General features: G+C 32.9%; 3 protein-coding genes, 1 long non-coding RNA gene and 1 pseudogene across 6 annotated transcripts; 1 reads left to right on the top strand and 4 right to left on the bottom strand.

Annotated features, from left to right (window-relative positions):
• Positions 1-262: 262 nt before the first annotated feature.
• On the bottom strand, positions 263-1,782 carry LOC120090916 (uncharacterized). Its single transcript, XM_039048644.2, has 2 exons — positions 1,136-1,782; positions 263-898 (listed from the first exon to the last, which is right to left on the bottom strand). The coding sequence occupies exons 1-2, from the start codon at positions 1,622-1,624 to the stop codon at positions 479-481; spliced, it is 909 nt and encodes a 302-aa protein (XP_038904572.1). The 5' UTR covers positions 1,625-1,782; the 3' UTR covers positions 263-478.
• Positions 1,783-6,744: 4,962 nt separating this feature from the next.
• LOC120071293 (uncharacterized) lies at positions 6,745-8,956 on the bottom strand. Its single transcript, XM_039023489.2, has 2 exons — positions 8,338-8,956; positions 6,745-7,315 (listed from the first exon to the last, which is right to left on the bottom strand). Exons 1-2 carry the CDS (start codon positions 8,799-8,801, stop codon positions 6,856-6,858), a joined length of 924 nt encoding a protein of 307 aa, XP_038879417.1. The 5' UTR covers positions 8,802-8,956; the 3' UTR covers positions 6,745-6,855.
• A 9,026-nt stretch (positions 8,957-17,982) lies between these two features.
• LOC150038228 (uncharacterized) lies at positions 17,983-18,881 on the bottom strand (annotated as a pseudogene).
• A 206-nt stretch (positions 18,882-19,087) lies between these two features.
• Positions 19,088-23,564, bottom strand: LOC120075410 (plant/protein). Of its 3 annotated transcripts, none has more exons than XR_005481333.2 (5): positions 23,210-23,542; positions 22,876-23,136; positions 20,258-20,417; positions 19,671-20,001; positions 19,088-19,559 (listed from the first exon to the last, which is right to left on the bottom strand). XR_005481333.2 is itself a non-coding variant. In XM_039028789.2 (4 exons), exons 1-4 carry the CDS (start codon positions 23,537-23,539, stop codon positions 19,823-19,825), a joined length of 930 nt encoding a protein of 309 aa, XP_038884717.2. In that variant the 5' UTR covers positions 23,540-23,564; the 3' UTR covers positions 19,088-19,822. The 3 variants fall into 3 exon arrangements, 1 of the variants encoding a protein (XP_038884717.2); XR_005481334.2 differs by having other exon boundaries at positions 19,088-19,550; XM_039028789.2 differs by having other exon boundaries at positions 19,088-20,001; positions 23,210-23,564.
• Positions 20,314-21,003, top strand: LOC150038227 (uncharacterized). Its single transcript, XR_016530597.1, has 2 exons — positions 20,314-20,453; positions 20,871-21,003. It is a non-coding gene; the product is annotated as an uncharacterized LOC150038227 (long non-coding RNA).
• Positions 23,565-24,129: the final 565 nt, after the last annotated feature.

Genomic DNA, 24,129 nt, shown 5'->3' with positions numbered 1-24,129 from the left:
TCCTCTCATCTCTTTAGTTATGAATTTTCCTTGTTTTGGTCATGGACTTGATTGAAATGTACATCAATAAGTAACTATTTTTTATATTCCTATAATTCTATGTCTTGTTTTATCTCACTTTCTACAAATATTTTTAAAAACCAAGTGAACTGAAATTTGAGAAAGTAGAAGAAAACAAATATACTTCTCGAATTTTATAAACGAAAAAATAACAAAAAGAAAACAAATATCACGAATGTGAATGAATTTTAGAAAATGAACATTGGGAATATATCTCACCGTAGCTTTTATCATTAATAACTCACTTTCCAAATAGTAACCCAATTACATATTTTATAGAATGGTAATACATCCCATATCAATATATATATATATATGAATATAAAATGATTTAATAATTATTATTTATGATATTGTTGGCTTATTATAATTATAATTATTTAAGCAGCTTAAATAATAACAATAATAGGTCCATATTTTAGTGCCTCGAGTCATGAAGAGAATCGCCATGGTTAGGCTTCTTGGAGTAAGCAAGGTGGAGGCCTGGATCACGGTGGCTTAAAGACGAATTGTAGAGAATAGAATTATTGACGCCTTGAAAATTGCTGTTCATGAACTGTTTTGCTGGAAAATTTGGAGTTGATTTGTTTGCTTTCTCTTCGTTTTCCTTGTTTGGCTTTTTCTTGACGATTTCTGAGCCATCAGATGATTGAGTGATGTGCATCACTGCCCCTACGTTCTCACCTTTTATGTTTATAACATCACTTTGAAGTTGCTGCTGCTGCTGATTATGCTGATGCTTCTGGTTGGGTTTGCCGGAGATGTACTCTGGTTGTCGGTGCTCGGTTTTCGTTGTCTTCTCCATCGTTGTCTGGTAAAGGACCTTTTTCTGTTCCACCTATTATTTTTTATCAACGGTTCAAAATTATATTTGATTTAAATTTTATCGTTTTTCATTGGAAATTGTTGGAGGAAATGATGGAAAATAAAGATTAGAACATAGACATGGAGAATTCAAAGGGCTAATTAGAAATGACCAATTTCACATTTAATAAAAGTAAAAATCTCACCGGACATTAATACAGCTCAATTGGTGAAGGTTTGGTTGGAAATTGAATTTATAAATTTAACTAACCTCTGGTGGGCTCCGAGGTCGAACGGTGTGCTCAGGTTCACGTCTCACCTCCGACCGCGGCAGAGCCAGAGGAGAGAGTGGTGCAGCGGTGGCAATGGCGGCAAGGGTAGAATGTTTAGGCTTGGGCGGAGACAATGGTGGAGAAACAGGGGTGGGCTTGAAGGCTTTGGGAGATGTGGTAGCACTAGTCCGCCGTTCACCGTCGTAACGGTTGTACGCCGGAGTTGGAGATAGTGGTTTGCGAGGCGAAATGGTGGTGGCGACGCCATATTTTGGAGAAGAAGGCGGCGAAGGAAATTTTGCAACTGGGGATGGAATTCGAGGGGATCTTTCTTTTATAGGAGAAGTTTGAAGAACATTAGCGGTTGTTGGAACTTCCGGCTCCGTGGCCGTCGTCAACGGTTGAATTTCTGGGCGTGGGGCACTAACAGGACGAGGCAAAGAAGAGAAGCGGTTCCATGTACGGCCAAAACGAGGAAGATTCGACATAATTAATATAAAGGAGTTTAAGTTTATTAAATTATATTAAAAAAAAAAAAGAATTGAAAATTAAAAACTATAAGATAGATGGTGAAAACCCTTAGAGTTTTGTGAGTATTTATAGTGAATAATGATAATAAAAACAATTGGAGAAGAAGAGAAGCATCAGATTCAAGAAGAGCACATAGAAGGGGTAAGAAAAAACACTGCAAAAGCAAGGAATAATTTAATTTGGGGTTGAAAAGAGAAATAATGGATTCTCATTCTTCTCACCCAATTCAAGCAATCCAAATATTGTCGCAAACACATGTTTTTCTTCTTTTAAAATAATAATAATAATAATTTGTACTTTTGGAGGGCTTGTGGTTGACAATATGATATTAAATTCTCATTTTTATGTCAATATTTTTATCAATGAAAACATCGACATAAAAAGTAAATCCATGTTTACATAATTTCGTAAATAAAATGTTATTAATGTAAATATAATATAAATAAATAAATACTTTACATATTTAAAAAATAAAATATTTTTTATTAAATTATTTTTTTTTATTTATAACTATATTAATATTTTTATGACATTTGACATTTTAAATATTGGTGGACTATAAATCGAATTGTGTGGGATCATTATTGTTACCTAATATTTAGTCTTTATATTAATAATCCATTTGAGATTATATTAGCTTGAGTGTTGAATATTGTACACTTAGTGTGATTTTGTGAATGAGATTCCTTATTTATTTTCTATAAGTCATCTCTAGTCAATGATTTTGAATCGTTTATTATAATTAGATTTTTTCTATTAAAAGATAATATTTAATTTTTTTTTAAAAGAACTATTTTTACGAATCAATGCATACTTGATAAAATGTGTCAAAGGATAAATGATACAGATGTTAGATTAGGTGCTACCACGGTCTTTAATAGGTAATTACTTCTCGAAGCACTTATATATTTACCTTCTCTATCTTTTAGAAAAAAAATGAGATATTAGATAAATAAATATGAACGGTTGATGAAGTATTTTCATTTCTTTCTCTCGAAGGAAATGGAGAATCAAAATTTTGAGAAGGGAACATGAAGAACATTAGGAAGCTTTTGCCACGAAGATCCTCCACAATGTATTTTTCTAGATTTGCGGTGTGTTGAAATATATTTTTAAGTGTTTAATTTAAAAAATAAGTCATTTTTTAAAGAAATTGAAATGTTTAGCAACCGTTCAAAATAGCTTTTTATGTCCATTTTAATCATTTTTTATTAAAAATATTTAAATAAAAATAAATTTTTTTAAAAAAATATTTTTTTCTCGAGTCAATCCAAACAGGTTCTTATTTGCCATAATGTATTTTTCTAGAATATAAGAAACTTTGTTGTTAGGTGTACAAAAATATAGCTTTATAGTATAGTAAGTGGGTATAGAAATTTAGGATGTGTTTAGTTTAACTTTTCAAGTGTTTTTTTTTTTATTGAAATATTTTGAAAACAAAAATAAAAGTATTTGGCAAGCGCTCAAAATAATGCAAGTTAATTAACACCGAGTTATGTTCACTTCGGCCAAAAGTAGAGTTTTGATTCTAAAATATCGATGTATACATCTTATAAATTTTTAGTGCAAAAGAGTAAAGATATGAAAGAATTTGAACCACAAACCTTAAGAGAATAAATTATCGATGATTATGCTCAATTTGAGTGTATCATTCCATTTTGTTTATTTTCAATTTGACTATAACGCCTTCCTATCCTTCCATATCTAATTGACATATTTAAAAGATGGCATCGACAAAAAAATTGAAAAGATAAGACTATATTTTGATGGCAATAATATATTTTATACTTTTAAAAATTGACTCTTTTTATTTGAGTATAACAAATTGCAAAGATAGAAGATGAATCTCCAATTTTAAAAGAAGGTATGCACATGTTAATTACCGATGAGATTATAAGTCACTTTGACTAACTTGTTTACAAACATTTTATCTCTCCTACATTTTGATAAGAGTCAAAATTAAAACATATATAAGGTGATTATTATAAGTTTGGTCTTTGAATTTTTGAGATAAGTTCTCCTTTGAGGTGTTTGACTCACCAACATGAGTTGAGTTGAGTTGGTATAATATACCAACTCAATGTTTGGTCTACCAACTTTAAATGTTGGTGAAGTTGACTTGGTATATTTTATCAACTCACATCAACTCAACTCAATTCTCTCTTCTTCCAATGTTTTTAATGGCTCCACTCATCAATCACAATTGGCGACTATCGCTGTCACACTCCGGGAACCAACTCCGACCTCCGACAACCACCTCGGATGACAACTCCAGTGATCCAACTCCGACGACCATCCTCGCACGATCAACTCCGATTATCAATTTCAGGCTCCGACGACCATCTCCAACAACAAATTTCGATGACCAACTCCGACAATCACCTTCATAGGCTCTAACAACTACCTCCGACTACAAACTCTAACGAACAATTCCAAGCTTCAACAACCACCTCCAATGACAAACTCCGGCAACCAACTCCAATACTACCTTTCTGCAACCAACTTCAAGCTCCAATAACCACATCCAACTACAAACTCTAGCAAAAATCATTTTCGATAAACAACTTCGACAATCACTTCCGACTATTATAAGACTAATGACTATTAAAGTATATTATAGGGTTGTTGATTATATAAATAATAGTATTTCGTTTACATTAAGTGCAATATTTTATATGTAGAAATTTGTAAAATATATATTTTTTTAATTGAATTCACATATCAAATGAGTGTTAGGAATATTTGGAAAAATATGTATGTAGTTGAAAATGCAACCTATAAAAAAAATTCATAAAATGAAGACTTTTTTTCTAGAACATTTTCTAGCAAGAATTAGTGAAAATTTAAGATTTTTTCTCTGATGATACTCCAAATTTGGAGAAATTGAAAGTGAAAGTGAAATTAATGAAAAAATGTGATGGCATTCCATCAACTGCTAAGTTGATGAGGGAGATTCAATTAAAAAATTCATGATAGAATAAAACATTACAAGAAAATAAGCTTTCAATGATGAGTAAAACGTGTTACTAAAAGCAAAAAAAAAAAAAAAAAAAAAAAACGCCGCTAAAAGTATTAGCAACATGTCGCTGTGAATATTATAGTAGCTACATAGTTGAAGGTTTTAGTGACATACTCACTACGCGCCGCTAAAACGTGACTTTTACTGATACTAACACGTTACTAAAAGTGTACTTTTAGCAACATATGTTTTGTCGCTATTTGTGTTTTACAGTAACGTTGAAAATTTGTCTCTAAAAGTTAAGTTTTAGCTACATATAAGATTGATGCTAAATGAGGATTAGCATTGCAAGTATCTTTTGCAACATATGTAAGCATCGGTAAAAATATTTTATTAATTAAAAAATAATATTCAATTTAATATATAAACCGACCATCACTAATATAAAATTAGGCTATAATCTCGATCCAAAATCAACATTATAAGGGAACTAACCGACATTGGAAAAGGTTGACTCAATCAAATCAAGAATCGAGAAGGAAAACATCATACTCCACAAAGCAAAACTTCTCAAGGAAACTTTGCCTTGAACTCACAGTAAGAGTTCCTTCTTTTAGGTTGCAAAATAGTAAGCACAGCTGCTAATTATCTATCTAATATGACATAATATCTCCATAAGTCCATATAAGCAAACTTTGCCTTTAAGCCCACAAACAGAAAATTGATTTTCAGTATGCACATGCCACAACAAAGAAAAGCTTAACTCACAAGCTCAGAAACTAAATCAATCCAAGAGGGTAAAAGAAAATAAAAAAATGAACCTTCTTCAATGGCGTTCAGTATGCACATGCCACAACAAAGAAAAACTTCACAATCCCGGATTGACCTACCACGAACCCAGATGGATCTATCACGAACGTTGATGAAGCTTTACGAAACCGGTCGAATCTAAGAGGAACGTTGATGGAGCTTCACCAGACTGGTTGGAACTCACACGAATATGGATGGAGATTCACGAAATCGGCCGAATCTGACACGAACGTCGACGGAACTGGCCAAACGGTGATGGGACGTGACGGTACCGGACGGATCTGCATTTATCGAAACGATTGGGCTCCGGACGATAGAGAGAAGTTGAAAATGGGGTTTGAGGAGGGGGAAAGAACGGTGGGAAAACGAAACTAATTAAGGGGCTACAAATTTTTTATTTAACTTTTTTATGTAGTATATTGCTAAAAGTTTTAAATATTTAGCGGTGCTAGTTAATATGTAACAGATTGTCTGATGGTTTTAAACGCGTTGCTAAAAATAAACTTTTAATAACAAAAATTGACTGCATCACTGAATATTTGTCATTGAAAATAGATTTTCTTGTAGTGAAATATAGAGTAATAATAGAAAGTAGAAGAAAAAGAAGATGATGAAATTCATGAGAAAAAAATTAGGAATCAAAGTTTCGATTTCTCTTTGGTTTCTCATTTTATTTAACCATTTTTATACAAGAAATGTAATAGGTTAATTTTTGTTTATTACCAAAGAAAAAAAAAAGAAAGAAATAAAGAAAAATTTTAAAAATAAAAGAAAAAAATTGCAATCTATATCTTATTTAAACAAAATTGGGTAGAATTATTGAATAAAAAAGTTGAAAAACAAAAATAATAATCGTAAAAGTAGATTATTTAGAGTTTAAGAACTGCACCAGATACCGCAGACATATGAACTCATCTCTACACCTTAAACACAGACATATGAATTCAGATTAAATAATTTTACACCTAAATACAGACATACAAACTCCACAAATATATTAACTCCACCGACATATCAACTTCAAACATCTCATATCAATTCTGCACCTCAAAGAGTCCCTTAATAAGTTGTCATTCATCATTTAGATAATTATATCTATTTCATGCCATAAATTAATTTCAATTTTGTGTCCAATTAACTGTTTTTTTTTTCCCCTAAAATTAACTAAGTATTACTTCCCTCCATTAATTTCAATGTTTTTATTATTTACTCTGTCTAGTAATGATTTTAAAAAGAAAAAAGTTTACAAATATTATTATTATCGAAAGTTCAAATATACTGCTTTCTGTAATTTAATTTAATGGGTTATTTTAAGGGAAATTTCTCATAATATATATTTTATTAAATCTTATATATTTATCCATACATCCCATAATTGGCTTATTTCATGTAATTAAAATAGTACTTCTCCGTCCATCCTCACTGGCGATTGGGCTTGTAACTCTTATGGCCGTAAACAGTGGCTCCGTCGCCATCCACTGATTCGGGAAGCGAGAGATGCAGGCCGGGATCATGGTGGTTGCACGACGAGTCGTACAGAATCGAATTGTTTATACTCTGAAAGTTAGTGTTCATAAATGCTGTCACCGGCGGTACTATCTTTGCTCCCTTGTTCTTCTCTTTATGTCCATGGTGGACGCCGCCGCCTTTTGTTTCCTTATTTTTTACGGTTTCTCCGCCCAAACGATAGCCGTCGGATGACTTATTTATTTCCATGACGGCGCCGACGTTATGTCCATTGAGATTTATGACCTCTGCCGTCGCCTGCTGCTTTTGGTGTGGCTTGCCGGAGCCGTACTCCGACGGCCGATCAGTCTTTGTCGGCTTCTCAACGGCCTTGTTGTACACAATGCCTTTCGTCTCCACCACCGGTTGAGTCCTGATATTGACGATATGAATCAGTAATTTTTTTCTAACAGCTACAAAAATGAGTTCGCTAGCTAATTATTATTTGAACAATACTTGCTCCACCCCACTCTAATTTAAAACTTTAATTTAATTAAATTAAAAATAAATAAATAAATAAAAGACTACATCCATTTGTTGTACTGTCCTACACTCAATTAAAAACTGCTACATTTATTTTTTAAGGAAATACTTGAAAGTGCACCCGTAATTGTGCCGCCCATTCAATACGTCTAATTTATCTATTACATGACAAAATTTTATTGACGATAATAATAATAATAATGAGTAGAGATTTCTATACTTTTCCCAAGTGATTTTAAAATTGTTAAAATCATTTTTATTATTTTTAAAATCATTAAAAAAAATGTCATTAATATAATTAAAAATCAATTTTAATAACATGAAAAAAACATTTAAAAGTATAAATAAAACTTTGAATTGATTTTAAATGATTAAAGATATATTTTAAGTGATTTTAAATCCGACAAACCTGATAACACATTTCAAAATCACTCCCAAATATGCATCTAAACTTCTCAACTAGATTATGGTTGCATTTGAAATTAATTCTAGTGAGTTAAATAAGTGATTATATAAGAGAAATTTTATCATTTTTTTATTTTTAAATTAATAATGCTAGTAAAAACTACTTTTTTTTAAACACAACATCATTCTATTCTATTTAACTATTGACATGATTAAAGTGATTGTATTTCATCAGCTTAAGTTTTTTAGTTAAATGATAATTTATTATAATATCAAAGTAAAAGTTTTCATGTTCGAGAATTCCAATAATATCATTCCTCTTTAAAATTATAGCTTAAAGACGTACTTTGGATTGATTTATAAAAAAAGTATTTTTTAAAAAAAACTCATTTTTATTTAAACACCTTTAATAAAAATAGATTAAAGTACACTTGAAATACTATTTGGAGTAGTTGTTAAGTACTCCAATTTCTTTTTAAATTAAACACTTTGAAATATATTTCAAACCTGGGTAAAGCAGTAGTTTCATCCCAGGATATCACTGGGGTACGTGGCAGAGTAAGAGGAGAAAGCGGCGGCGTCTTGGTTCGCCGGGACTTGGCCGGTGACAGAGGTGGGGTTGTTTCCCCATTCCTCGTCTCCAAATATTTATTTGTAGGCGAATCCGGAGGCGACCGTGTGGCCTTTGCCGCCGGCGGGCTGTCCACACGTGTGAGAGAATCTCCATATTTTGGCGACGCAAAGGGTGACGTGGCTTTCTTCGGCGGAGAGGTAATCAGGCGAGGGGATTGTCTCAGAGGAGAAGCCGGCGCCGGCGTGGTGGGTTCTATAGGTTGAGTTTGGATACTCGTCGGAGCAAACGGCGAAATTTCAGGCTTCGGTTCCGCAGTAGGCTGTACGGCGGCGAGAAGTGGCGGCGCCACCGCAGAAGGACGTTGGCGTGTACGGCCAATGCGGGGAAGATTTGCCATAATTTTTTAGCAAGGAAAATTAAAATTCAAATGGAATTGAAAAAATAGATGGCGGAGAATGTTGATTTATATTGAAAAAGCCTTACGTCTTGGCAATTTATTTATATTGTGGAAGTTGAAAATTATGAAAGAAGATCATATGATTCTCTAAAGATAAATAAATTCTCAAAACTTCTTTAATGATAACATGTGGTCGGGAATATTGTGAAGGAAAGAAACAGATGGAAATTGGGATATAATCATAATGGAAATTATCTAATGTGGATGTTATTTTCTTTTTTTAAAGTTAAATTGAAAATTTGCCCCAAATAATTTGAATAAGGTTAGAATTTAGTACCCAGTTTATAATTAGAATTTAATCCATGTGATTGCATTTAATCTTAAATTCCCCTATATATATATATATATATATATATATATATATATATATATTCAACTATCTTCATAATAGTGTATGATATTGTCCACTTTTCTTTTTTCCCAAAAAATCCTATACCATTGGAGATAGTTATCTCCCTTATAAATTTATGATCATCTTCTTATGAGATTTTGGTAGCATTACGAACATTAATCAGTAAAAAAATATCACGTATCAATTTTTAATTGGATACAGCATGAGCTACACAATAAACTGGTACAATCCTGATTACATCCAAGTATTTTCCTTCTAACTTTTAAAACAATTAAATTTATAATTTAATCTTTTTTATGTTGTATACTTACCATGGAAAACAGGTTGAATGGTAATATATATAAAAAAAATCACAAATGTTGTTGGCTTTGCCTTTCATATTAAAATGGTAATGATTTAATTATGATTATTATAATGAAAAAAAATATAGTTGTAGTTGAAGGTGCACCCATCTTTCGAGATTGTACATCAATAAAAGTCTGTCATCTTAGATTCTTTTTTAAAAAAAATATATTTTTGTATGTGTATTAGAATAGACTATATGTGATTAGGTGTAACTTTGTCCTTATAATACTCGAAGAATTTTTTTAAAAAGAAATATTATGTTATTGATTTGGTATATTGATATTTTGTTTTTCTATTTACCTACACTTGTTTATTATATTTTGTACAAAATAATAATAATAAGTAAGGGTGAAGATGTTTTTGACATCTTTCTCCCTCAAAGAAATAGGAAGTGAAATTAGAAAAATGAGAAAACATCCCAAATAAGAATCAAAATCTTGTACATAAAGTTAATTTAATTGATTCAAGTTGCCCTCCATTTATTAGACCAAGGAATAATCTCTATTCTTTAAGCAACATGCAAGTCATCACTAGCAAATAAAAAAGGGCGAAATAACACACTGTTTTTATATTAATTTTTCAAAATATAAATTAGGTAACCAAGGACATAAAATTACAAATTTGTTGGGGATTTTATGGATCTTTATCCAAAATTCTGTCATTTTGTTTTGTTGTGCTTTCTTAATTTAGTTCAATAAAATTGTGGACATAAAAATTTGAACTCTTTTTTTTTTCAATTTAAATATATCTTATAAGTTGAGTTGCGTATCGTATTTTTAAATTAAGACCTCGTGAAAAATAAAATGACAATCGTTAGAATGAAGCATTGATTGTTTATCAACCAAACACTTGAATGTAAATTAAAGGACAATCATTAGATTCAGGAGTAGTTTAAAATTTCAGTTGAAATCAATCGAAATTTCGAGATTTTGACTAGCTCAAAATTTCAATATGGGGATTTCAATTGTAACGCCTCGAGATCTAGTTAAAATTAAATTAGTTTTCTAAAATTATTGGACTTTTATTTCCTTTAATTTTGAAATTTTGAGGCCAAAACTAAGGTAATTGAATGATTTGGATTGGTTCGATTTTAATTTAGATTTTATTTGGAGAAGATTTGAATTTTTTTAAGGATTTAATGGATCTTGGAATTTAATTTAAGTGGTAATTGTTAGAAGTTGGAATTTTTTTTTAGGAATTAAATGAGATTTGGTAATTTGAGAACTTGTTTTGGGGGAGGGAAGAACAAGAAAATATATAGTTTCTAATTTCGTTAAGGAAATAGGGTTTGTTTATATATATATATAGAATTGATAATTTTACAGTAAAACATAAGAATTATGCATTTGAATAAAAACAATACAGTATACAAAAGAAATAGAAAACTCTTATATGTGAAGACTTTCTTCACGAATCCTTCTCCTCTGTGTAAACCATGAACGAAATCCAAATGGGCCAAATTAACACTACCCCTTAGGAACCTCAATATTCTCTTGTGAGAATTCAAGAGGTATGATGCTTTGGTTATTTTGGTGAGGGAAAGAGAAAATTGAGAGGAAGAGGAAGCACGGTATTTTATTTTATATATATATAGAACTCTACTATGTTATTCTTTTGCAAGATGATAAAAAAAATTAAAAGAAAAAAAAAGAAGAACTCTGCAAAAGCCACTTCTTCCACTTACGAAAAGTGGAGAGAAAAATAAGGGGAGGGAGTTTCACTAAATTAATTTAAATAAATTTAATTTAATTTAATATATATTAATATGATAACTATAACTTATTATATAATATATATTTAATTATATGTTATATTAAGTATAACACATAATCTATAGTTTTAATATGGTATTATATACAATATATAACCTATAGTTTCTTTTTTCTCACTAACGATATTTAATATAAATCGTATTTACATTAAATTTAACAATATGAATTCCATTCATATAATTAATATTTGAATCATATTCAAATACTTATTTCTTCTCACAAATAATATAATGTATCAAATACATTATAGTAATTATATTTATATATAATTAAAATTAATTATATCATATATAATTAATTCCCTAAATTAATTTGAACAATTCAAATAAATTCAAAAACTTATTCTCATTTAATCCTGTTGAGCTACCGAGTGGACCTCATGAACTTGTAGCTTAAGCTCCAACGGTATGTGAATAATTAATTAAACTCTTTAATTAAATTTTGTCGGACACTCCACTAAAGATCGACAATTGTACTATTCGCACTACATATATATTTATGTGTCCATTGGATATAACCAATCAACAGTATGATGATCCTTCACAAATTACTCGTAAGTACAGCTGAGCCAAAATTATCGTTTTGCACCTGTAGTTACATCTAGCTCTTTAAGTACCACCGAATCTACTTTTTTTTTTCCTTCTTTCTTTTTCAAAAATTCCGATTAAAAATGTTAAATTGTAAATATAGTATGATAGGGAATTAGGGTCAGCTTAATAACTGTTTCATATTTTGTTTGTGAAATTTGTTTATGTTTTTACACCAAATCTTAGAATGATTTTTATCATTTTTAAATGAATATTTAAATTTGTAGTCAAATCTAATGAATAATAGATCATAGTCTAACTATGATTAAACCCCTTTCAAGTTAGGAGAGAGTGTGGCGTCACATTGTTCAAGTCATGGAATCAAACAAACCTATTATTTTGGGGATTCGTCTAATTGAGGAGGTGGGAACATAGTTACACAAGAAGAAATTCACTCATTCCCCAAGGTCGGGATAACTAGATAAATTACTCTCTTAAGGGTTGATTTCAGGACTTGAACGATGATCTATTGTTCATTAAAGGGATCTATTATTCCATCGATATCAATATTTTTATCGATATTTTCATAAAATCGGAACTTCGATATTTCGAACTTGGGATGTAGGTATCTAACCATATACTCTCCTTTTTTTTACACACGGAAAATAATTTTAAAATTTTAGTTTTTATTATTTTTATTAAAAAAAAAAAAAAAAAATTATCACATGATATATTTTTATTCGTTGCTGCCTAGAGTGCACAAAAGAGAGTAGGCTTCACCGAAGTTTGGTTTCCAAATCAAATATAAATCTCTCATAATATATGGACAAAAATAATTAGAGGCAATGAATACTATCACTTTCCGAGGGAATCTCATTCTCATGCAAAATTTTATTCCTGATTATATATGTGATTTTTATCATTTTTATCCTTCTAAACATAATTAATTAAAGCATTTTTTTTTTCAAGGGAGATGAGATTTGAAATCAAATTATAGTTCCATTCCTTAGCCACCACTATTAGGCTATTAGAGTTAGTTGGTGCACAAAATTGGCTGTTGAAAGCCTATGTTATTTTTAAAAATGGAATGGTTTTCTACCATATACACGAGAGCCGTAAATTAAATTAAGTTGACACACGTATCTTCTTTCTGTTTTCTTTTTTCTTTTTTTCTTTTTTTTTTTTTAATTTGCTTCTTAATGGTATGAACATACTTATCTTTTTACCATCTTGTTATCAAATGCCAAAAAAGGGGGGGAAAGTAATAAAACAATTTTAAAAAACAAAAATTTAGTTGAATATTGTTGTATTGCAAATTTAAATTACAAGTGTTTAAAATAATCAAATGAATGCATCTCTTTTGCCTAAATTATATATATATATATATATATATATATATATATATATATTTATTGTAAAAGGTTAGATGTTCAATTCTCTATATGAATACTTTTTAATAATGATAAAAAAAAAACTAATAATTAATTTAATTATTCGACTATATTGATGGAGATTTGAACCTCTCATCTTTTGGTGATGCTATATTATGTTTTACTCGGTGACAAAATTTGTCTAAGTCGGGGTTTTAATCAACTTATCATAAAAATAATTAAGCAATCTACAAAATTCATATACAAGATTGAAATTAACTAAATACATCGCATCATTTTTTTCCAATATATGTACATATATAATACTATCTATGGATTATCAAAAAATAATTTTGAAAAAGGGATAACAACACAAAAGACCTTAATAAACACCCTATCTTTCAATTATGTCAACTTTTTTTATTATTTTCACAAATGTCTTATTGGGTTGGTTAATTACACAAAAATTTGTATCTAGTTACCTTTTAGTCCCCAACCTACAATTATGGGTGGTTGGAGAGAGAAAATGTATTTATGATATATTTTTTCATATTTACCGAGAATATTTAATGTTGGAGAAATAAAATGCATTTATTATATTCTATTAATTCTTTGAGATTTCTTCATATTTTCAATTGGGGAGAGAAAATTCATTTAATATGATACTATTTTTCATTTAAAACATCTAGATGTATCAAACAATTGGTTTTTCTAACGAATTCATAGTTATATTTATATATACCTTAGAAGATTATTTTAGATGTTTGCAAATATTCTAACCAATATATAAAATATACCACAATATATAAAATCGGAACTTGACTCAATGTTCAACTTAAATTGTAGTATATATCGTAAAATTATTTTATATCATAGTATATATACTGCCAATAAATCAAAATTTAACGATAGCTTCCTCACGTAAGTGTAATTCAAAATTAATTTATCAATTTCAATATATCACAATATATAAATCACTTAACGCTCAACCTAAATCATAGTATATATCATAAATTTCATTTATATCACAATAAATTCTATTAAATAGTCAGAAATCCTAGTAAATTCTATTTAAGGTTTAAATGTATTTTTATTATATATTATTAATTAGTTGAGATTTTTTTCCCATTTGGAATTAATGTGATTTTCTATCCCCAAGTTTGTCTTCAAACATAAATATATATATATATATATATATATATATATATATATATATATATATATATATGTATGTATGTATGTATTTGTTATACCTTTGTTTATTTGAAAATATGAAATGTATGATATATACTGTGATTTAAATAGAATCTCTATTTATGAGAGTATGTTCTTATTCATATTTATTTAATACAACTCTTCAATCATTTGATCAAATTAATAGTAGTATATTACTACATATTTACCTCCTGTTAATTTCACAAATCAACAAATTACTCTATTAAGATATGTGTTATATGCATAAAAATCTAGATTTGAGAGTAATGACTTATCACCTAATTCAAGTATACATAGTAGATAAAGGTATCTATTTACCATTTTAAAACTCGATGGTTCAATCTCTCACCACACAATTATTGAGTCAAAAAGGAGAAAAAATAATGACATGTCAGTCTTTACTAAGAAACAAAACGAACATAACTCATTTAGCATATATAGTATACGAGGGGTCTTTAGTTAAAATTCCTTTCCCTCTATGGTACTAAAGATGTAGTACTAGTAATAGTATTTCAATAATATGAAATGTAAATACAAAAAAGATAAGGTACTAAATAGCTGAATAGGAAATAAGGAAACATAACTGAATTTACCTTAAATCTTAATTGTAATTATCAATCCCAAAAAATGGGAGAAGTTTTGATCTTCAATGGGAAACTAAAATTCACAGCATCAACAATTCACATAAGTATAATGGGAAAATTTCATGAAATACCCAACTCTCAAAAACTTTTATATGGATGACCTATTTCTAAAAACTTATTTATGACCGACCTTTTACCTTTGTGAAATACCAGTTTTACCCTCAATTTAAAAAACTCTTCAAACTGCACTATGAAGCATCGTTCACGCCACTTTTTTCGCTTACATCTTCTCTCATTGTGCGATTTTGGCTCTCATTTCCTCTTGTTTTTGCTCCCGTACCTAACTCATCGTCTCTCATCTTCATCTGAGTCTTTACCTTCTCGCCGATCGTTTGTACATATTTTCCATCCTTGTTGATCTCTAAAAGGTATGTGACTCTTCTCCTTGAATGCATGTTGATATCCGTTTAGGATTCTCGCTAGTCGTTTAGGGTTCGCACCTACCAATTGTTAAACGATCTCTCAGCTTTTGTTAAATGATTGTGTATTCGTTCTTAAGACATCGCCTTAATAATCCTAGGCGAGCGTTTGGTATTCTTTAAACGGTCAATTAGAGAAACGTAAACGATCATTTAGAAAAAAAAAATGTGTGATCATTTAGTGGGGTTTACGCTATCATATAGGTATTTGTAATGTGATTGTTTAGTTATTTGTTACACGATCGTTTAGATACTTGTAACGTGATCGTTTAGTTGTTTGTTACGAAATTATTTAGGTATTTGTAATATGATTGTTTAGTTGTTTGTTACGTGATCGTTTAGGTATTTGTAATGTGATCATTTAGTTGTTTATTGCATGATCGTTTAGTTGTTTGTTATCCGATCGTTTTGTTTTATATTACGCAATCATTTAGTTATTTGTTATGTGGTCATTTAGTTTTTATTATGCAATCGTTTACTTATTGTGGTAATGTATTGTTACAGGTTGCTAAGATGTCCGTCCCTACTAAGAAATATTTTCTTGCTACAGTTTCTTGCCAAGTCCACAAAACTATGCCCGTTATTAAAAATAAGTTGACAAAAGAGCAGATGAGAATGTTTAGGACAACGGCCTTTGGTCAACTGTTGGACATAGATCTTGTATTTAATGGGCAACTTTTTCACCATTTTCTATTGAGGGAGGTAACGGATGCGAACCCAAATGTTATATCATTCAACATATTGGGGAAGAAGGTAACATTCTTCCAAGACGATTTTAATATGATAACCGGGTTGTGGCCAACCAAGGAAATTGTAGAAAGAGAAACAAACGGTGAGAGACCGTGACAACTCATTATTGGACCGAATGACCCAAATGATAAGGATAGTTCTTGCAAGGACGTGGAGAATACGTTCGAGAAGTTCATCTTTAAAAATGATGAAGATGCCATCAAGGTTGCATCGGCATTATTCACCGAAACGGTGATGATTGGAAAAGACAAGAAAACCCAATTTGATGTGAAGACATTTGGGATTGTTAATGACCTTGAAGTCATGAGATATTATGACTGGTTGTCCGTCTTTTTCGAACGTACCTTGAATAGCATGAAGACTATCATGCGCGATAAGAATGAGACACATGAGACAAAGAAAACATAAAATACTCATCATGTCTCATATTATTGTGTAAAGGGATTTGCACTTGCATTCTAGGTATATACTTTCGTTTCCATTTCACTTTAATCTGTGTGTTAATACTGTATGTGTAACAAAAGCAAAACTACAATTCATATTATAGGTTTGGGCTTACGAAATTCTATCCACGTCAAGTAAGTTGATACCCATCAAAGTCAATAAGGCTGCAATTCTTAGAATTCCTAGATGGACTTATCTCATGCTCCATTTTATAAATCGTTGAGTAAGAATGTGTTTCAGTTTAAAAAAGTAAGTAACCGATCGCTTAGTAATTATTGGCATCTATCATAGTTTCATGCATTCTGACTTACTCATTCGCTTATGTACAGACTATTGTTATGACAAGACTTGTAACGAGTGCAAAGGAGATAAGGTACAAAGAGAATTGATTGGAAAGAAGAAGGATCGAGGAGGTGATACATGATGTCGAAGGAAGAAGGATTAAGGAGGTTGATGAGGTTGAGGGGCATGATCACTTGTTTGATACCGATGTCCAACAGGGAAGATTGGTTCTGCTTAAGCAGCAAGCACACATTCAACTGTAAACCATTTTGCGCATAATGTTTGAACATTAATGTTTCTAAAGATTGTCGTAGTTATTGCATGGGAGCATGGGATCTCTATGCAATTGAACTCTATGCAAGTACATGCCCCTGAACGAAGATCAACTAACCCCCAAATATCCATCGTCCAAACTAATTATATGCATGTCCACCGAAGAAACACGATATGTTCTAGACATCAGTTCTAGTTCCTTAAGAATACTCATTGTGTAATCAGTTACAATGTTTGTGTATGTCATTGCATGTGTAGAATATCACTTACATTCTCTCCATTTATGAATCTGACACACAAATCGTCCTCTATACCGAAAGACACAATGAAATGAACAAAGATGAAAACGATCGATAATGAGGATATTGTACTGAAACTTTAAAAAAACAATGGAAGAATAAAAAGCGTTCGACAAAAAATGAATAACAGAGAGTGACCTTCCATTCTTGATATCAATGTTATTCAATGCTATTGGTAAAATATTAGTTGGAAATAAATGCGTCGGTGAAATATTAGTGTTGCATTAAATAGAAGAGCTAAAGAAACCATTAAATAAGAAATGTGATGCGGTTTGAGGAGTTTTTTAAATTCGGGGCAAATTTGGCATTTCACATGACCAAAAACTGATAAGTTTTTAGGAATATTTCGTTCATATCAAAGTTTTTGAGATTTGGTTATTTCGTGAAATTTTCCAATATAAATCTCAAGTATTTGCTTCTTTAAAAATTGTAACCATTTCATCTGTCTTTCTCTTTAATATTTAGATTTCTCGCCGCCGTCCACAGTGGCTGCATCATCCTTTGACTTGCCGGAGAAATCAAGATGCAGCCCCGGATCACGCCCACCGCAAGACGAATTACACAGAACTGAATTGTTCACTTCTTGGAAATTGCTGTTCAGGATTGGCGTCATCGGAAATCCGGTTGCTCCGCGACTTTTCTCCTCGTCATTTTCTTGCCGGACGCCGGTTTCTGTTTCGATCTTCCTAATGACTTCTCCGCCTGATCGTTTTATTGGATAATTCGTTATTTTCCATTACCACGCCTACGTTATGTCCGGTGAGGTTTATAGCCTCCGCCTGTAGGTTCACCGGCGGCTTACCGGATCCGTATTCTGTCTGCCGATCCGGCTTCTTGTACGGGCCGGTTTTCTGCTCCACCTCCGGCTTGATTCCGGATTGAATCATCGTCACATCTGCAGATTTTGGCTGAGCCAGAGATGAAAGTGGTGGCGTGGTTGGCTTGAGGGGTTCTTGATACGAATTAGGGCTAATGGAATGCCTCGGGTCAGAAGATTTGCGTGGAGGGGAGACCGGCGGCGATCGTGCGGGTTTCAGCGGCAGGCTGGCCACACTTACGACGGTAGCTTTGTATTATGGCGATGTGGAGGGTGAAGCTGCTTTCTTCGCCGGAGAGGAAACACGAGGAGTGGGTTCTCTTTGAGGGGAAGATGGCGGAGCAGCCGCCGCCGGCGGGTAGGGTTCGAAAGGTTGATCAGTTTGGGTGGTTGGAGCTAATAGCAGAGTCTCGGGCTCTGGTTCTGAAGCAGGTGGCGCGGCAGCCGGAGCAGGGCGGGCGATTGTAGAAAGACGTTGCCATGCCTGACCGAAGCGAGGAAAATTGGCCATTATGACTCGAGAAAATGAAAATACAGAGAACGGAAAGTTAGAGAATGAAAAGACGGTGATAATTGAAGCTTTGTCTCTGCAATCATTTATAGTTGGAAACTGGAACCAGTGGATCTGTAAGAGAAAGCGTGAGGCAGAAAGTGATGGAGTATTCAAAGAGAAGAAGAAGCGATTCTGAATGTAGGGAAACAAGAAAGCAATCATAGTGAAAGAAAAAACCTGAAATGCTTCCTTAAAGAACAATTACACAAATAAGATATAAAGAAAAGGGTGAAAAACAAGGGAAAGAAAAGCATCCTCTTTGTATTTTACTATTATTGCTAATATCATAACCCTTTGAAATATGTAAACATGGAAGAAATCACAGTGACTCTACTGGACAGACTTCCTTCTGAATCTGAATAAGCATTGTTTGTTGATAAAAGTGAGGGAAGAAGGAGATGCTTCTGCTCCCTAGACAGTACTTTCTTCTGTGTGGTAGTTTGATTGAGCCAACTGACTGCAGGGTTGGGGCTGGTCCTTTGTTAGTTTGGGCCGTCTAGAGGGGCAGTCGGTTGATTTGAGTTGCGTTGAAGATGCAAACATAGTCTCACGTCAGTTGGAAGTACAATATTTCTTGATTTGTTGGCTAGGTACTGGAATCTGCAGCATTTCTCCGTACCAGTGAGACTGCAGACTCTAAAAATGAACAAGTTGAAACGTACAGCTATACCAGGAGATGGTTAAAAATGACATAGATTGAAACGTAGCTGTTTATCAACTTCGAGTTCTTTGAGTAACAAGTCATACCTGAAGGGAAGAAGAATTGCAGGAGGCAAGAACTAGGAGATGGGAAGTGGAAAGAAAAGGTCCAGACATGTACTTAAGACTTGAGGAAGAGAGAGACAGAGACCTCAGACCATAAGGAAAAGGGAAGGAAGTTTACATGGAATATCAGTAAATCAAGGCCAGGTAGTGAATTCAAAAACTTTGAAGACAATGTCAATTCCAGTGGGAATCTGCCATATAAAGAGTATAACATTCAGAAAATTCAGGGCAATGTGAAGATTTCTGGCTGTCTCATTTCCCTTCTGCATTGCAGGTACAAGAGCAGCTGCCAGTGCCCAGAGAACAGTTATCCCTGCCCATTAGCAATAAAATAAAACCAAAATGCATATCAGATCACAACTACACAGAAATAGATCCTCTCCATTTCATAGTTTGCCCGAATCTCATTTCGAATTCGGGTTGCAAAGGTATCAAAAAGTTGAAACCAGACTAAAGTACCAAAGTAGAGGAATCTAGGAATGGAATGGAATGGAATGCAATGACATCACATTCATATGATAAGTCAACTTCTAAAAAAAAGTGCTCAGAAGCAAAAGCCTTTGTTTTACCTGCTCCTGCAAACAAATGAGGGCCAGGAAAAAGCTTTCCTGTTCTAAACCATGTATTTACGCCTCCACCAATGGCTTCCAAAACTCCGAATCCTAATAATATGGAACCAGCATTGAAATGCCTATCTCTGAAGGACCCTTTGATCAACTCTTTCCTCTCCTGAACTTCAAAAACCAATGGCATCAGATATGTTCGGTAAGCATTCACTATACAGATTATTCCTTTCTATTTTGATTCTGAAATTATTAGAATCAAGGGATCTGTCCCATTCTAAGAAAAAGAAAAAGAATCAATAAAAAAAGTCAACTCTTCAGAGGTAGATTCCACCCAGAAATTTTTTGCCAATACAGATATTGGGTTTAATTATATAGCTATGATCTTTCTTTTTCACACCCTTAATAATCACTAACAAAGGACCACCTCATTGTCTTCCTTCAAACAATCTTCCAAATAGAGCTTAACCACATATCACTTTTGTTGACCACTTGTAGTTGCACTTTCAACTATCTTTTTCCACAAAATATTAATAATGATCGGAGTGTCTTGAATTTGTTTGTTGGCGCTTCAAACAACCAAGTACGGGATTCATATTTATCATATTTTCAAATATAGATGACATTGCCAAATAATCAGGACCAACAGCAGCGGAGCTAAATGATAGACCCTGGATGCCTAAAGTAACAAAAGTGTACGTACGGAGGAAACATGCAAAGGAGAAAATGGATAATAGGAATGCTAAGAATAATTTAGAAATTAAAATAAGAAGTGGGCCATAGGTATATTGTTAGTTATGAAGGGCCCATGGCTGAGAGAGAGAGTATATGTAAGGTCATTGGGGCCATGAGGGGGCACCGGTAATCATTTGGTTGTGAATATCTCTTTCGAGATTTAGGGAGATTGGGGAACTCTCAAATTTTCCCTCTGTTGTTGATAAATAAGAATCGGCTAAGGTTAAGGTCTATCCTTTTGGTATCAGAGCAGTGCTTGGGCATGGTGGGGAAGATGGAGAACAAAATTGTTGCTATGGAGGAAAAACACGTGAAAATAGAGGAAAAAATGAAACTACAATTTAACGAAGTCAAAGAGGGGTTGGCCAACATGACTGTGCAAATGGCATCGATTCTATCTTGATTGGAGGCCATGGGCAATAGCAACAAGGAGACACCATTGTCGGACAGGACGGTGACGGATAAAAGGAAGGGGTTGATAGAAGATTCATCCACCCGACCAGATAGCCAAGAACGAACAAAAAACACAGTAGAGAGAATACACGCACCTGGGAGCAAGGAGATGTCGTTCAACATGAGACAAAGGAAATTAAAGGTACCAATCTTCAAGGGAGAAGACGAAGAAAATCTGGATGGATGGTTGCACCGCGTGGAGCGATATTTTGTGGTTAACCGATTATCAGAAAAAGACAAGCTAGACGTTGTCATGTTGTGTTTGGAAGGTGAAGCACTAGACTGGTATCAATGGTTGGGCGCATTTTTTAGAATTGTTCCTAACGCATTTCCATTCGACAAGTGAGGCTGACCAGTACATGAGGGTGATAAGGTTGCAACAGGAGATGACAGTGAGGGACTATCGAAGGAAGTTTGAATGATACTCAGCGGGCCTAAAGGAGTTAGGTGATAAAGTCCTAGAAAGCAAGTTTGTCTGTGGGCTCAAAGATGAGATCCAGAGTGAGATGCGCAAATTAAAACCCGATGGCCTTAAGGCCAAAATGCAAATGGTCCAACTCATTCAAGAGGATCAACTTCTTCAATAAAGGCCGAGTAAGGGGGTCGGGTCGAGACATAACCTGGGAACGAAGAGTGGATCCAGTACTAGGACGAGTTCCAACAGGTCGGGCGGCCCAACTAATCGATCGCTTATCTTTAGCCCTAATCGAAACCCAGCGAGTTCATTGACTTCTTTTCTCTAATTTGTTGTTAATACTTTTTGGTTTTTTATAAGAAAAAAATTCATTGATTTAGAAAGGAGGATGGAGACAATATTTTTTTGGTTTTATAGTTTGTGTTTTAACTTCTTTAAAAAAATTAATTTAAAAAATACTTTTGATCTCTAAATTTTCATGAAAGTAACGATTAGTTGTTCAAATATCAATATTTTCTATTCATGCCCATTAGAATTTAGGACATGGTTCTAATCCCACTTATTTGCTTCTTGGAATGTAAGCATCTCTTATATCAACATTGGAAGGATTATGCCTTTTCAATTGTTTTCTTCTTCTTCATTTTTGTTTCCCAAATCTCCATTCTTTTTACTCCTCCCTTGACTCGAGATATGTCACTGAGTCACTGACTAACAAACCTTTGATCTTCATCACTTTCAATCTATGTGCAACTTAGGACACCCCTAAAAACCTCCCTTCCACATAAACTATTTAAATTCGTTCTCAAATAGTCAACCATATCCCATCCATTCTACAATATTCAAAGCCTGACCATGTTATTTTACAACTGAAATTCCCATATCTGAGGAAAACACTTATGTCATCTCTTTTATGGGATAGACCCTAAACATATATTTGTCACAAACACAATCTAGACTTACCCATAATTCAGATTTTAGCTGTACTTATAGATAATTGATTAGGTTAAGATTTAAGACATACCTCTGTGAGCTGCTGAATCTTCAATTCAGTGGGAGATGGCGGTGCTTCAACTGGCTTCCCATCTGGGGTTACAGCCGCAGGAGCCACTTGCTTCTTCAGCTCATTAATTTCATTCTGAATCGTCCTGACTCGCCGCCATTGCCAGCCCAAATAGCCAGCCCAGAGAGTATAGACAAAAAGAGCACCCATAACAAGAGGGTGTATGAGAGCAAATGACCTCCCCTCCAAAATCCCAAACTCCCCTCCAACAGCAAGAGCATCCTGAAACCAATGAAATCAAATCGAATTCGACAATCGTACAAACTAAAGCCGCAATAAGAGTTTAGAAACCGACCTGTGGATGAAGGAAGAAAGGCAATGTGAGAGCGGTGAGAGGAAGAGTATAGGGTTTGAGACTACGAAGATTTTGAATGAAGAAAGTTTTTGGGCATTTGGGGTTTTGAGAGAAGGCCAAATTCGTTGGAATGGAGGGAAGGGAAAGCTTGGAGGAAGAAATGGGAGTTATATGGGGAAGTTTTGGAAGGCTGAGAGTGATGGCCATGCTCTGATTCTTCTGATGGAAATGAAAGGAAAAGAAACAGAGAGAGATGGGCGATGGATGAAGAAGAAGAAGAAGAAAAGATAAGGGAAGAGATGGGGTTTGTGATTTCAAATGAATTGGCATTGGCTAATTTTGCTTCGCTTAGCCTGTAAAGTGGACCCCTTTCCCTTTGCCTTTTCTTCAGTCTTCTAGTCCCTACGCCAAGTTAATGTTCCTTTGTAATCCAACAAACGTGGAGAATTTTGTCTCAACGACAAAAAATATGTTAAAAGAAAAACCACCTAGGACTTCTGTTACAAGAATGCTCATATATACTATGAAAATTTGTAATATTAACCTTTGACTTCTATAAACTTTTATAACTACTTCTAAACTCTAGACTTCAAATGATGTGGCAATGGTTTAAAATGAATTTTTGAATTGCCAGTTGTTATAGTTGTTATATGTCACTGCCATATCGATCCAGGTCCTAATTTTCGTTAAACATTTTAAAAGAATTTCTACTCTAAAAGTATAAAACATGTATGAATAATTAAAGGTAGTGTTGTAATTTTTATAAAAAATGAAAGATATTTTTTTAAACAAATAACAACGTTCAAGATTTTTTATATATAATCTAGTCTTAAATATTAGTACAAATGCAAGATATATGTGTCTCATTTTAATTATATTTGTATTTGTTTCTCAAATATTTACAACAATCTTTTTTTCAT

This window comes from Benincasa hispida, chromosome 1 (genome assembly GCF_027475165.1).
Source record: "Benincasa hispida cultivar pf3 chromosome 1, pf3_genome.v1.1, whole genome shotgun sequence".
NCBI classification, from domain to species: Eukaryota; Viridiplantae; Streptophyta; class Magnoliopsida; order Cucurbitales; family Cucurbitaceae; genus Benincasa; species Benincasa hispida.
The sequence above is the reverse complement of the archived record's forward strand: the minus strand, read 5'-3'. Positions and strand labels throughout refer to the sequence as shown.